Source organism: Trachurus trachurus (assembly GCF_905171665.1).
Source record: "Trachurus trachurus genome assembly, chromosome: 5".
Taxonomy (NCBI): Eukaryota; Metazoa; Chordata; class Actinopteri; order Carangiformes; family Carangidae; genus Trachurus; species Trachurus trachurus.
In genome coordinates this window covers 5831203-5843076 of record NC_139896.1, presented here as the reverse complement: position 1 = coordinate 5843076, position 11874 = coordinate 5831203, and the positions used below count along the sequence as shown (strand labels likewise).

The window sequence follows — 11874 nt, the reverse complement described above, 5'->3', positions numbered from 1 at the left end:
GAGAGGTGAACATCTATCTATCTATCTATCTATCTATCTATCTATCTATCTATCTATCTATCTATCTATCTATCTATCTATCTATCTATCTAATGTAATCCCTACTTCCATTGACCTAGCCAAGTTAAAGGTCAACATCGTTTACCTTTTATCAGGGCCGTTGCTAGGGATTCTGGGCCCCCTGAAAGTATACTAAAGTGGGCCCCTACCCCCGGACTTTTCCACTTTTTTTTTTCTTAGACTACTATTATCATTTTTCATTTAGCCTACTTTGTTTTGATGCTAATGCAGCATTACTATGCGTATTAGTCAGGGTCTTACTGTATGCAGAATAAATCACTCATACAAAGATTAGACTACTGGGGTTTTTTGAGGGCCCTACTGGGCGCTGGGCCCCTAGAATTATTATCACATCACCTTTCTCCCCTATACAACGGCCCTGTATCTATCTATCTATCTATCTATCTATCTATCTATCTATCTATCTATCTATCTATCTATCTATCTATCTATCTATCTATCTATCTATCTATCTATCAAATCTAATCCCTATACTTCCATTGACCTAGCCAAGTTAAAGGTCAACATCATTTACCTTTTATGTAAATCTCGACGATAACTCATCATTCTTTGAAGCTTGTTTGTGCTGTTTGGCAAACAGTGATTCCTGTTGGATGTCGCAGTGTATGATAAGTAAGTACGGCAGCTATTGATATGAAATAACATTATAAAGTTAATTTGGTGGTATAAAGTGGTTAATTCCTCTGTTCAGATTACACAAACAGTTTTTTCACCTTTCACCTTTCTTATGGTATCGCAATATATCACAATATCGGTATACCAGATTGCTTGCTGATACACAGCTCTGTATATCAGGACTAGAAGGAGAGAGTTATAAGCCGCGCTCATAGGACATTTTATAAACTGGTGCATTTGTGCTTTTATTGTGGTAGGAACGAGGAGAGAGACGACAGCAAATGACATGAAGCCAAGGACCTGGACCTGGACCAGGACCAGGACCAGGACCTGAACCCAGGACTCAGCCATGATGGTGAACACCAGGGGACGATCAGTCGGTTCGTATCATGGTTTTGGGATTATTATTTTTCCAACTCAGGTTATCTTCAATTTATCTGTTTCTATACAACCCCACATCTATAATTAATGTTCACTGACATTCTGTTGAGCTGAGACGATAGAATCGAATGGGACAAATATTTTCTCATAAACCTTGATATAAATAAACCACGAGGTGAGCTGACTAAGCTTAACTAACGTAGCTACTTGTAGCCTCTGTTTGACCATCTTTAAAAACCAATGACTGAAATGCTGTTTTTTTTTTTACTCTCCTATGTTTATTAGTAATTTCAAGAAAACTGAATCCATGCACTCATAGAGTTAATAAAATCAGGATACGTCATGTGAATATGTTATTGGCAATATCAGAAAATGAGGAAAAAAAACAAACTAAAACAACTTGAATGAAGTGAACTGGAGGATTATTTCAACAGATCCTCCATGTTGATGCATGTTTGCAGTATTAACAGTTGGTTTTGAAGTTGATTTACAAAAGAAAACAAAATTAGACAAGAACACAAATGAGCTATGACAAAGATGAATCATCATTTTGAATATATTGTGTTTTTATTTTGATATGTTTCTACCTGACTGTGTTTTTTTGTGAGTGTTGAGGTAGGTGCTAGAAAGAAGTCAGTAAACATGGGTTTTCCTGCATTGAATCATCATCATTGTAGTTTTTGATTCTATAAATGTTGAATATATTAATGGAAAAATAAACTTTATTTTCAACCTTAAAGGGATAGTTCAACATTTTGGCAAATTGGCCCATTGCCATAATCCTTATAATCATAGCAGTAGGTTTGTTACCTTTAATTGTCGGTGCAAGCTATTTTTAGAACGGCGGAGCAGAGCCGCAAGCTGCTTAGAGCTACATAATATGGAGGCTCATGGGATTTCTTGGTTTCCCTCATCATACTCATCAAATACACAATCCAACAACTCCAAAACGCTCTGGTGGACAAGTTGTGACCTGCACATTCACCACGCTATGAGATAATAACAGAACGTTACCAGACAGAGTTGTTTTAGAGGTAAATTCATGCAAAACCGCTGATGCGCGTTCCTGTCCAGGGCAATTTTTTGACAAGCAGTCAATGAATTTACCTCTAAAACAACTCGGTCGTAACGTTCTAACGTATTCGATGAGTGAGGGAAACCAAGAAATCCCATTAGCCTCCGTAGAGTAGCTCTGAGCAGCTCGCGGCTCTGCTCTGCCGTTCTAAAAACAGCTTTCACCGACAATTAAAGGTAACGAACCTACTGCTAAAACTATAGGGCAATGGGCCAATTTGCCAAAATGTTGAACTATCCCTTTAACTTTAAATATATGTAATATTTGCCTAAACTTAGACTAAAAGCTTCAAGAGTCTTTACAGTTCAGTTCAGCCTGCGGGTCACAGGGTCAGTGTTTTGCTGAATGTTTCAGTTTCAGTCCCTGAGTTCAAAACATTTTTCAAAAACAAAAAAGCCTCCCTCTTATTTTTGGGCCTTTTTGCTTTCTCTTTCCTTTTTCTTCTCCTTTTCTTTCTCCGCTTTCTCTTTCTCGGCCCTCTTCTTCTCCTTCTTTTTCTCGTCCTTGGCCTCCTTGTACTTCCACTTGGGCGGTTCCAGGAATCCCTTGTCCCTCTTCTTCTTTTTCTTCTCCTTCTTCGGCGTCGCCTCGGTCGGCCGGTTGATGTTGATCTGGGGGATGCAGCCGGACGGGAACACGCTGTTCCTTCTCGCCATGCTGCGCGAAATGAACGTGGACGCGACTTTGGTGGAGGCCAAGGAGATCATGCTCTCTCGCCGCTGGGTGTCGGCGCAGCACGTCGACACCCCGATGGACTCGGCGGAGTGGATGGAGGGGATGATGTGCGACACCGAGCCGTTGCTGTGGCACACCGAGCTCTCCTGCAGCTCCTTCTCCGGGTGTCTCTTCATCAGCTCGGGCACGGCCAGGCGCCTCTTCCCCACCTCGGGGGGGCTCGTCGGGCAGAGGGGGCGACACCCGGTCGAGATCAGGGGGCTGTGGACGCTGGTGGTGATGCGCACCATGTGGTCCATCACCCCGTCGTCTTGAGGGTCACGAGGAAACCTGAACCCAAAGGTGCTTTTTATACGCTGGGTGATCTTCTCCCTGGCGCTTTTCTCGCCCACGGCCCTGGCCACTCGCTCCTCGAGCTCGGGCCACTCGGGGACGAAGCTCTCGCAGAACTGCTCGGCCCTCGGACGCATGGTCAGGCGACGCATGCGGTTCAAGGTCTCGTAGCGGCCGGTTTTCAGCGCCCAGTCCCGAGCACATTTTCCCCTTGTGGTGTCGACTGCGTGAATGTCAGCGCCTGGAAAGGAAGATGGAAGAGACAGAAGAAAAACGAGAGGTGGTTAAAGTCAGGAGCTTCGTCTTTTCAGCCTCTTTTTATGATGTGAGTCAGGGAACATTTGACTCATTCAACCTTTATTTAAAGAGGAACTATGCGGGATTTGTAGCTTAAAGCAGAAGTAAGCGATCCGGTGGTTTTGGCTAACTTCCTGTCAGCCGATGGAGTTAGCAGTCCCCGCCCTCGTCCCTACGTCACCACATTCACGCGCATCCCTTGGCTGCACACACAGAGAGGACCGCCCCTTTATGCCGTTCTCTCTCCTCATTGGATAAAGGTTGTAGGATACAAGGAAAGTTTTCTCCTCGGCTTACAGCAGAGCAGAGTGACTGACAGACCCGTGTTTCAGACCAAACACTCTATGTAAGTGATTGCTGTCGGAAGATATAACTATTTAAGACTTATATTAACACAAACATTCTGTTTACTTCTGCTTTAACTAAACTAAATTTTTACCTTAATTAAACAACTTTTGAGTAATTGTGATGGTTTGACTTGTGTGTGTTCCAGGGAGAATGGAGGCTCTCTGCCTTCCACCTAGCGTCTCTTGGCTGAAAACCAACCTTGTAAGAACAGAGCCTCCGACCCGGTGTCCCAGCTCTCATCTCTAGGCACCGTGACACAAACGCGCTCCGTAACCCGTAATCTCTTGTTTATGACAGATAAGACTACACAAATATACACATGATCGTAACATCGTATATGATATGTAACGTTATCCACCGCTCTATTGATTGATTTCTCACCGGCTTCGTTGAAAACAAATGCACATGGCCGGGAGGAGGGTTAGTAAAACAGCAGAAAAGCCACCAGACTTGCATAGTAGGGGTGTGACTGTGTACACGTGTAAACGTTTACACGGAATGAAACTGTAAACGTTTAGTAAAAAATCCCTAAACGATACACGCAATTATTATTTTTTTATTTTTTATTTTTTTACATAGCGTACATTTTGGGGGGCTGGGTGAAAAATAGTCCCTCACACTGTCTTAATTTAGAGAAAACTATGATTTAATAAAAATGATGCTGTGACGCGCTTCCCTCCTTCAGACAAAATGTGCGTGAGTGAGTTTTTTTTTCCTTTTTTTTTTTGCGAGCGAGTGTCATGGCGCCGCCACCGAGTAAACGCCCATCCGAAATAAACGCCGGGTCAAACATTGCTTTTCTGGTTGCCAAAAAATATTCTATGCAAATATAGCCTCCCTAAACACAAACAAATAACCTTAAACGGATTGAAAGGGGTGTCTTAGTCGAGACATTAAAGACGGCCGAGGACTGACGAGACGCCTCTGGGCTGGTTGTTCCGGCCCGGTCTGTCCACTCCTCTCATCCGCACTTCAGCACCTGTCCTGGGCTGCACCGTGTCGGCTCAGCTCGGCTCGCTCCTCGTTTTAAATGACTTATTACTCCTGTTAAAAGTAGCGTAAACAATTTACTGTTCTGATCACTCATATGCGTGTTTAGTTAGGCAATACGGTGCATTATTATTAGTTATACTTCAAAAATAAAGGACGGTGGAGCGAGCCAAGCTGTAGCCCAGGACAGGTGCTGCAGTGTGGGAGAGGAGGGAGAGACTGGGCTCCGCGGGGCTCTGGCAACTTGCAGCGGATCAGAGAGGGTGGAGGTCAGCGAGACCGGGGCGGGGGGGGGGGTACGATGGTCGACTCTGAACGCTCACCGGGCGGATCTCTCCAGTTACGGTGCGGTGTGTGTCGGGGGGGAGGGGGGCGGGACGATTCCGCCGTCGGGTCTCCTCCGCTCCGGTGTAACACCGGCACGGTGGCTGCAGTGTCAGTGCTTCCACCGGCTGCACATATCAGACTAAACAAAAATAAGGCTATAGCAACCTATAGCGGTCCTGAAGCGTGTACACGTGTACACGAAAAAAAATGCACAGTGTACACGTGTACATATTTTCGTACACGTTCACATCCCTATTGCATAGTTCCTCTTAATATCAGGAAATCATTGAGGGGGGCATCATTTAGCTTGGTGGGAAGAGCAGGCGTTGCTGCATGTCGTTCCCCCTCTCTCTGTCTCCCTATTTCCTGTCTCTCTACTCTGTCCTGTCGATTAAAGGGACATATTAAATATCACTTTTTGAAGGCTCTTTAACATACTGTATATTTTGGTGTTTGGCCCTTCCGGCCCCCAAAAGGTGAGAATTGACCCAAAAAAATGTAATATACCACCCCTACCTGCTACCTGCGGACCGGTAGAAGGGGCGGGGCAAGCAGTGGCTCATTTGCATTTAAAGGGACAGGCACTGAAACCAGCCGTTATGAACAGGGCTATTTTGAGTGGATTAAAAGAGCTGTGATGTTTGATCCTCAGGGTATTTTGACCAAAGCATGTCACAGATATGTCTTTAAGGCACCTGGGAACTATTTTAATTTGTGGAAAAGAGGCAGAATATGTCTCCTTTAAAAAAAAGAAATAAGAAGAAATCACAGAAGGAATCATGTCGAGAAAAGCAGGAACAGAATGATTTATAATCATGGTTTTTATTGACTTGTGGTGCAAGTGTGTTGAGTTTTAACGTGTGTTTTAACACAAAAGCAAAAAGGTGTTTTCCCAAAATGAGTATTTACATGGAGACTTTTAATCAGCTGAGTGTGTTGAGTGAATGACTGTTGGAGCAGCGTAGTGGGGAAGTGATGACGAAGAGTTTCCATTTAGAGCTTCATAGATGAACAAAAACCAAAGTCTGCCAACGTTGAACTGACAAAGATGTCCACCCTCGTCATGACTAACATGAATAATGGGGTCACTCATTGGTGCATTGGTCTATTTCTATTATACTTGCAAGTTCTTATAATATTTAAGTCTCATTCTGATTTAAGTTGTTGCTGTTTCAGTTAGATTTCCCCATTGATGGATTAATAAAGTCTTATCTTATCTTATCTTAAATTATCTTATCTTATCTTATTCTAGTTTCCAGGATAAAGTCAATTTAAGTCTTATCAATTAAAGTTCAACCAACAGTCTAATCAGTTCACAGCTTACTCTGATAATAACAACAGGAATAGTAATCTATATCTACTGTATATTGTCCAATATTTGCTGCCATGTTAAACATTGAGTTGCAGAGATTTTAGAAAACGTGTGTTGCCTAAAATTAGCTCTAGTGGCTAATCTAGAACCAGCCTGTGAGACTAGTAAAGCAGTGATTACTGTGTGTGTGGTAAGACTGGATAACGACCTCAGAGTGATCCCTTAAACCGGTCTGGCGTCATTGGCACATGCACTCACAAACAAAGTTAGTGCCAGGGTTCAAATATGGACAGATAAACCGGCGGGCTCAGCTATATTCTCACTGCTACGGTTCATTTTGAGCTGCAGGAGTTTCAGATTAACGAGCTAATGTCAGCGTTTTGTTTGGAGGAGCAGCTCCAACTGTCCTCGGTCACAGCTTCCTTCATCACTGGGTGAATAAGTCAGGGAGCCTCGATGTAAAAATAAAACTTTACTAGTGGATCTGAGGAATCTAAATGTACAGTCTTTTTTGTTTTTATGTGCATTTTTGTTTTTGTGTTTTGGGTATTTAGTCATGATGGTTTGATTTGTTCATGTGCTGTTAAGATCCACAGATTCTGAGATATGTCACAATTTATTTACAAAATCGTTAAACTTGTTTCCATTCATCTGGATCAAACTAACACAGAAATGTCATATTTCCATCACGTCATTTTCCACCGCTTCAGGTTTGACTTTTAATGACACCCCCCCATGCGCCCCCCGTCTTCCTCTTCTTATTCTGTGGTTTAATGACTCATGAGTGGGGCCACAAACGGTTTATTTCTAATATTACACATTTAGATCATAATATTAATTCTGTCCAGTTTTTTTTGTTTGTCTTTTTTGCTCTTTATCTTCAAATTGTAAATGCATATCTTGATGTACAGAGGGTAGGCACAATAAGCCTTTTGGTCCATTATGTCAGTTGTTCTTAATCGACCAAATGAACTCAACTCAACTCTATAATTGTGGCAGAAAATGAGCAGAAAAAGACAATTAAATCGATAATTGCAATTATTTGTAGGACAATTAATCATCAACTGAAGTTTCATGATTGTGACCGCCCTACCTGTGATGTGCATTAAGTAGGGGTGTGACGATACACTCATCTCACGAGAACGAGACGAGACGAGAAGATTTTAAGAAAACTACAATGACAAAATATATGACTGGACCAACAGACTTTTATTTAACCGAGTCGCACATGCAATTTGAAATTTTTTATTATAACTCTTTACATGCATGATATTAGCATGAGCTTTTAAGTTCTTCTTCCACAAATTGAAACTAAAACTAAAATTTATAAAAGTTAAAATAAAATGAATTATTCCTTTCTTTTTTTCAAGTGCAAACAATATGTGCAGTGTTTCCTCCAGGATTTTTTTTTAAGTAGTGGCACGAGATCTCGTCACACCCCTAGCATCAAGTAAAGCAAAGTATGATAAATCATTTCTGTGACGTACCGGCCATGACGAGAGTAGCCACCACGTCGGTGCGTCCGGTCATCGCAGCTTTGATGAGCGCCGTGAAACCTCGACAGTCCCTCACTTCGGTGTCTATTCCAGCGTAGTAGTTGAGCAGATACATGACTGTGCTGATGTGACCTGCAGAGATAAAGTGTCAGCAGCGTGTTGGGAAGATGTTGGATCAATAATATATTGTTCATCAGATCTTAAAGGGATAGTTCACCCTTTTGGCAAATGCCATACCTTTAATTGTCGGTGATGCTCAGAGCTACGCTACGGAGGCTCATGGGATTTCTTGGTTTCCCTCATCAAACTCATCGAATACGTTAGAACGTTACGACAGAGTTGTTTTCGAGGCAAATTCAGAGACTGCTTGCTGAAAAACTGCCCCCGACGGGAACATGCATCAGCGGTTTTGCATGAATTTACCTCTAAAACAACTCTGTCTGGTAACGTTCTGTTATTATCTCATAGCGTGGTGAATGTGCAGGTCACAACTTGTCCACTAGAGCGTTGTGGAGTTGTTGGATTGTGTATTTGATGAGTTTGATGAGGGAAACCAAGAAATCCCATGAGCCTCCGTAGCGTAGCTCTGAGCAGCTTGCGGCTCTGCTCCGCCGTTCTAAAAATAGCTTGCACCGACAATTACAGGTAACAAACCTACTGCCATGACTATAGGGATTATTTGCCAAAATGTAGAACTATCCCTTTAATATTTATTTACTATTTAATTACAACATCATTGAAACTGGTCAGTTGCTTGTGTTGCCACTCTATTGCTTCAACCCTGTTGTGTTAATCTCTTGTGTGCAGGTGCGACTCACCTGCTTGAGATGCGATCATCAGTGCGGTGTTGCCTTCGTTGTCCTGTTGGTTGATGTCTATGAACTCACAGCTGTGCAGCCCGTACACGATGTCTATGAAGCCTTTGCAGCAGGCGACCATCAGGCCGTTCTGTGAGTGATCACATCACCAATCAATAACACAAAATCGTTCAGTCATTTAAAACAGATGTGCATCTCTGTAGTTGGAGTCAAACTGTGGTATTCTCATTGTAATGATCCAATTTAAGGAAATGCTAAAAGAAATAACAATCAGAACTTATGATAAAAGTAATTAATGACTCACAAACTCTTTTTATCAATGCAAAAATGTCAGATTTAAACTTTTTTTGTTATGTTTTCGATTGTTTTGTCTACTTTATTGTAAGACTGTTGCTCAGTGAGGGGCAGGCAATATAAGATGTATCATCTCCCTGCTCCTTTACAACCAGGGAATAAGAAAGTGTTGTGTTTTGGTTTGTCTATTATTGGGAAAAGTCGTGAAATTACCTTGGCTGGAACAAATAATAATGGTTAATGAAAATGTAATTATTATTATTGCAACGAAATCAGAGCTTTTGTGTATTCATTTTTACATGAAACTGTAACAACTCAGCCACAAATTATACAAATGAAAACTCTTATTTTGACGCCACAACAGGAGCATGAAGAGTTTTATCAGCAAGCAAATATAGAAAAATATGTAAAAACATGTGCAGTGTGATGTGAGTGTGTCACACCACAGCTGCTCCAGGTGTTTGTGACACATGCACAAGTGCATTAATCACATAAAAATGTTAGTTAGTTTCTATATTTATTCTCTTACACATTCACACTGAGCTGTTTGTTTGTGTTTCTGCAGCTTTGTCTAGTGTCCTGTGATGTTTCCGATCAGACTCTCACCCAGCCGTTGATGTCCAGCTCCATTGCCTCCTCCTTCGTGACTCCTCTCTCCATTATTTTCCGCAGCGACACGGGTTCGTTGCGGGCGCAGGCCTGGTACAGCCTGGACGCCGCGCAGCCGTTGGCCGTCCCCGGAGCGTAGTCCGGGAGGACGGAGTCGTCGGAGAGGAGGCTGTCCGAGTCGGACTCGCTGCCCGACACGGTGGAGTCGTCCTCATCGGGGCCGCAGCCCAGGTGAGGGTCCTCTGCTGCCGTGGCCATCGTCTAACAGCAGAACAGGTGAGGTGGTGCTGTGTCGTTTCTCTACATCTACAGGGAAATCACAGGTAGAAACTAATCAGGGGGGAGGATAGTATATGTACGGTGGATGTTATATACGGCAACAAAGGTGCAGTCAGGTCTGTTGTGGACATGGGCGAATGTTTCCTCCCTGGAAAAACTCTCTGTCATGACACATTATGATAATATTGTCTGTGTAGATTCTTATTTGTCCTGGTAAAAGGCATTTACTAGGGGTGGGAGAAAAAATCAAATCACATAAATATCGCGATATCTTTTTTGACGATTTTTAAATCGATTTTTTTTTTTTTTTTTGAAAAATGTGTTTTTTTTTTTGTTTTGTTTTTTAATATTATGCAATGTGCATTTGTTAGCCTTTTTTTTTACATACAGAGACTAGTACAGGTTTTGAAAAGGGTTTAAGTTCACTTTATAATGTAGTATGTTAATTTGTAGGCTTCTACAGTATTTGTGTGCAGATAAATGTTAAAAATGCAGACTAAAAATCGAGAGAATCGGCAATATCGTAGAATCGCCACCCAAAAAATCGTAAAAGAATCGAATCGGGAGAAAAGCATATCGTCCCAGCCCTAGCATTTACACGAACTGATGAAGCCATTTAGATAAGCGGCGAAATGTCTTGAAGACAAAAACTAAGTCCAGTTCAGTTGATTCAGATGCCTAGATATGATAATATTAATAATAATAATAATAAATTACCATATTTGTATATCATGGTCACCTTACATTATGATATTTTTTATTTCATGCATACCTGCTGTATTAGTATATTTATATTCATATCTATATTTATATCATTGTCACTTACTTTGCAATATTTTTATATCAATGGTCACTTTACATCACAATATTCTTATTTCATGCACACCTGCAGTAGTAGTATTTATATTATTTATACATCATTGTCACTTACGTTGCAATATTTTTACACCATAGTCACTTTACCTATCAATACTTTTACGTCAGGCCACCTTATATACTTATATCCTCAGTACTTGTTTTGCACATTGCCTGGTTGAAGGTTGTCTAATCTAATAATAATGATAATCATAAGTCAGAATCCTCTCCTCAGTGTGGGAACCAAGTTGTTGGTCACAGATCAGGCTCTGTGACACAGGGTGAGACCGTCAGTCAGGGATTATGAGTGTGTTATCTGTGTGTCATGGAGTGGGCGTGGCCACAGGAGCTCAGTGTGTGTGTGTGTGTGTGTCTTCTCTGTTGAGTAACTGGATCAGCATCTAAAAGCCCGGCTGAACACACACAGGAGCTAAATGAGGAACAAACCTCCTCAGAATAACCACAGTCACATGTGGCTCTGGAGTCAAACTCATGCAGAAGTTATAAAAATAAAAAAAATCACTAAAATCTTATCAACACTCATAAATAAAAGTATTTTTTTTCTCCCCCCGACACTTAAAAAATACAGCGTGCATGCACTTCAACCACAAACTGAGGGGCAGGTGTTTCTGAGACTGAAACCAAACTCAGCTCAGAACTGTGATTTCAGTTTGTTTGACATCAGTGACTGTGGTTTCGTCACCACCCGGTCGTTAAACACGTTGCAGAAGAAAACACGTCTTCACACGAGAAACGTTAAAGTGGTCGATTCAGTTCAGACACGTGAGCCCAACTCCAGTTTCATTCAACAGAAGAAAAGCAGTAAAAACCCCAGGCAGAGCAGCAGCATCCATAACTATAACGTACATTATGTTATTGTTTCTTATTATATTGTTATCACTCAGTGACTAAGTGTCAGTGTGATGTAATATAAACACAGAGAACACACACTCACCGTACAGGGGCTTCAACCAGCTGTAAATCTCTCTATCTTCTCCTTGGACGACTTCTGACTTCTTCCTTTCGACTCTTTTCTTCCTACTGAGCGTCCGTCAGCTCACACACTTTTCTTCTCCGCAGGCCCGTGGA

At 41.9% G+C, this 11874-nt stretch overlaps 2 protein-coding genes across 2 annotated transcripts in view; one reads left to right on the top strand and one right to left on the bottom strand.

Annotated features, from left to right (window-relative positions):
• Positions 1-2556: 2556 nt before the first annotated feature.
• On the bottom strand, positions 2557-9909 carry LOC310985784 (photoreceptor ankyrin repeat protein-like; the record flags this gene model as incomplete). The annotated part of the gene is made up of 4 exons (XM_083971445.1): positions 2557-3401; positions 7922-8062; positions 8749-8878; positions 9649-9909. 4 exons carry the CDS (start codon positions 9907-9909, stop codon positions 2557-2559), a joined length of 1377 nt encoding a protein of 458 aa, XP_083827571.1.
• LOC310985783 (rho guanine nucleotide exchange factor 25-like) overlaps positions 8746-11874 on the top strand; it is a gene marked incomplete at its 5' end in the record, with an annotated part of 51194 nt that continues 48065 nt past the window's right edge. The window contains 2 exons of the mRNA XM_083971444.1: positions 8746-8880; positions 9715-9927. The remainder of the gene's footprint in view (positions 8881-9714; positions 9928-11874) is intronic.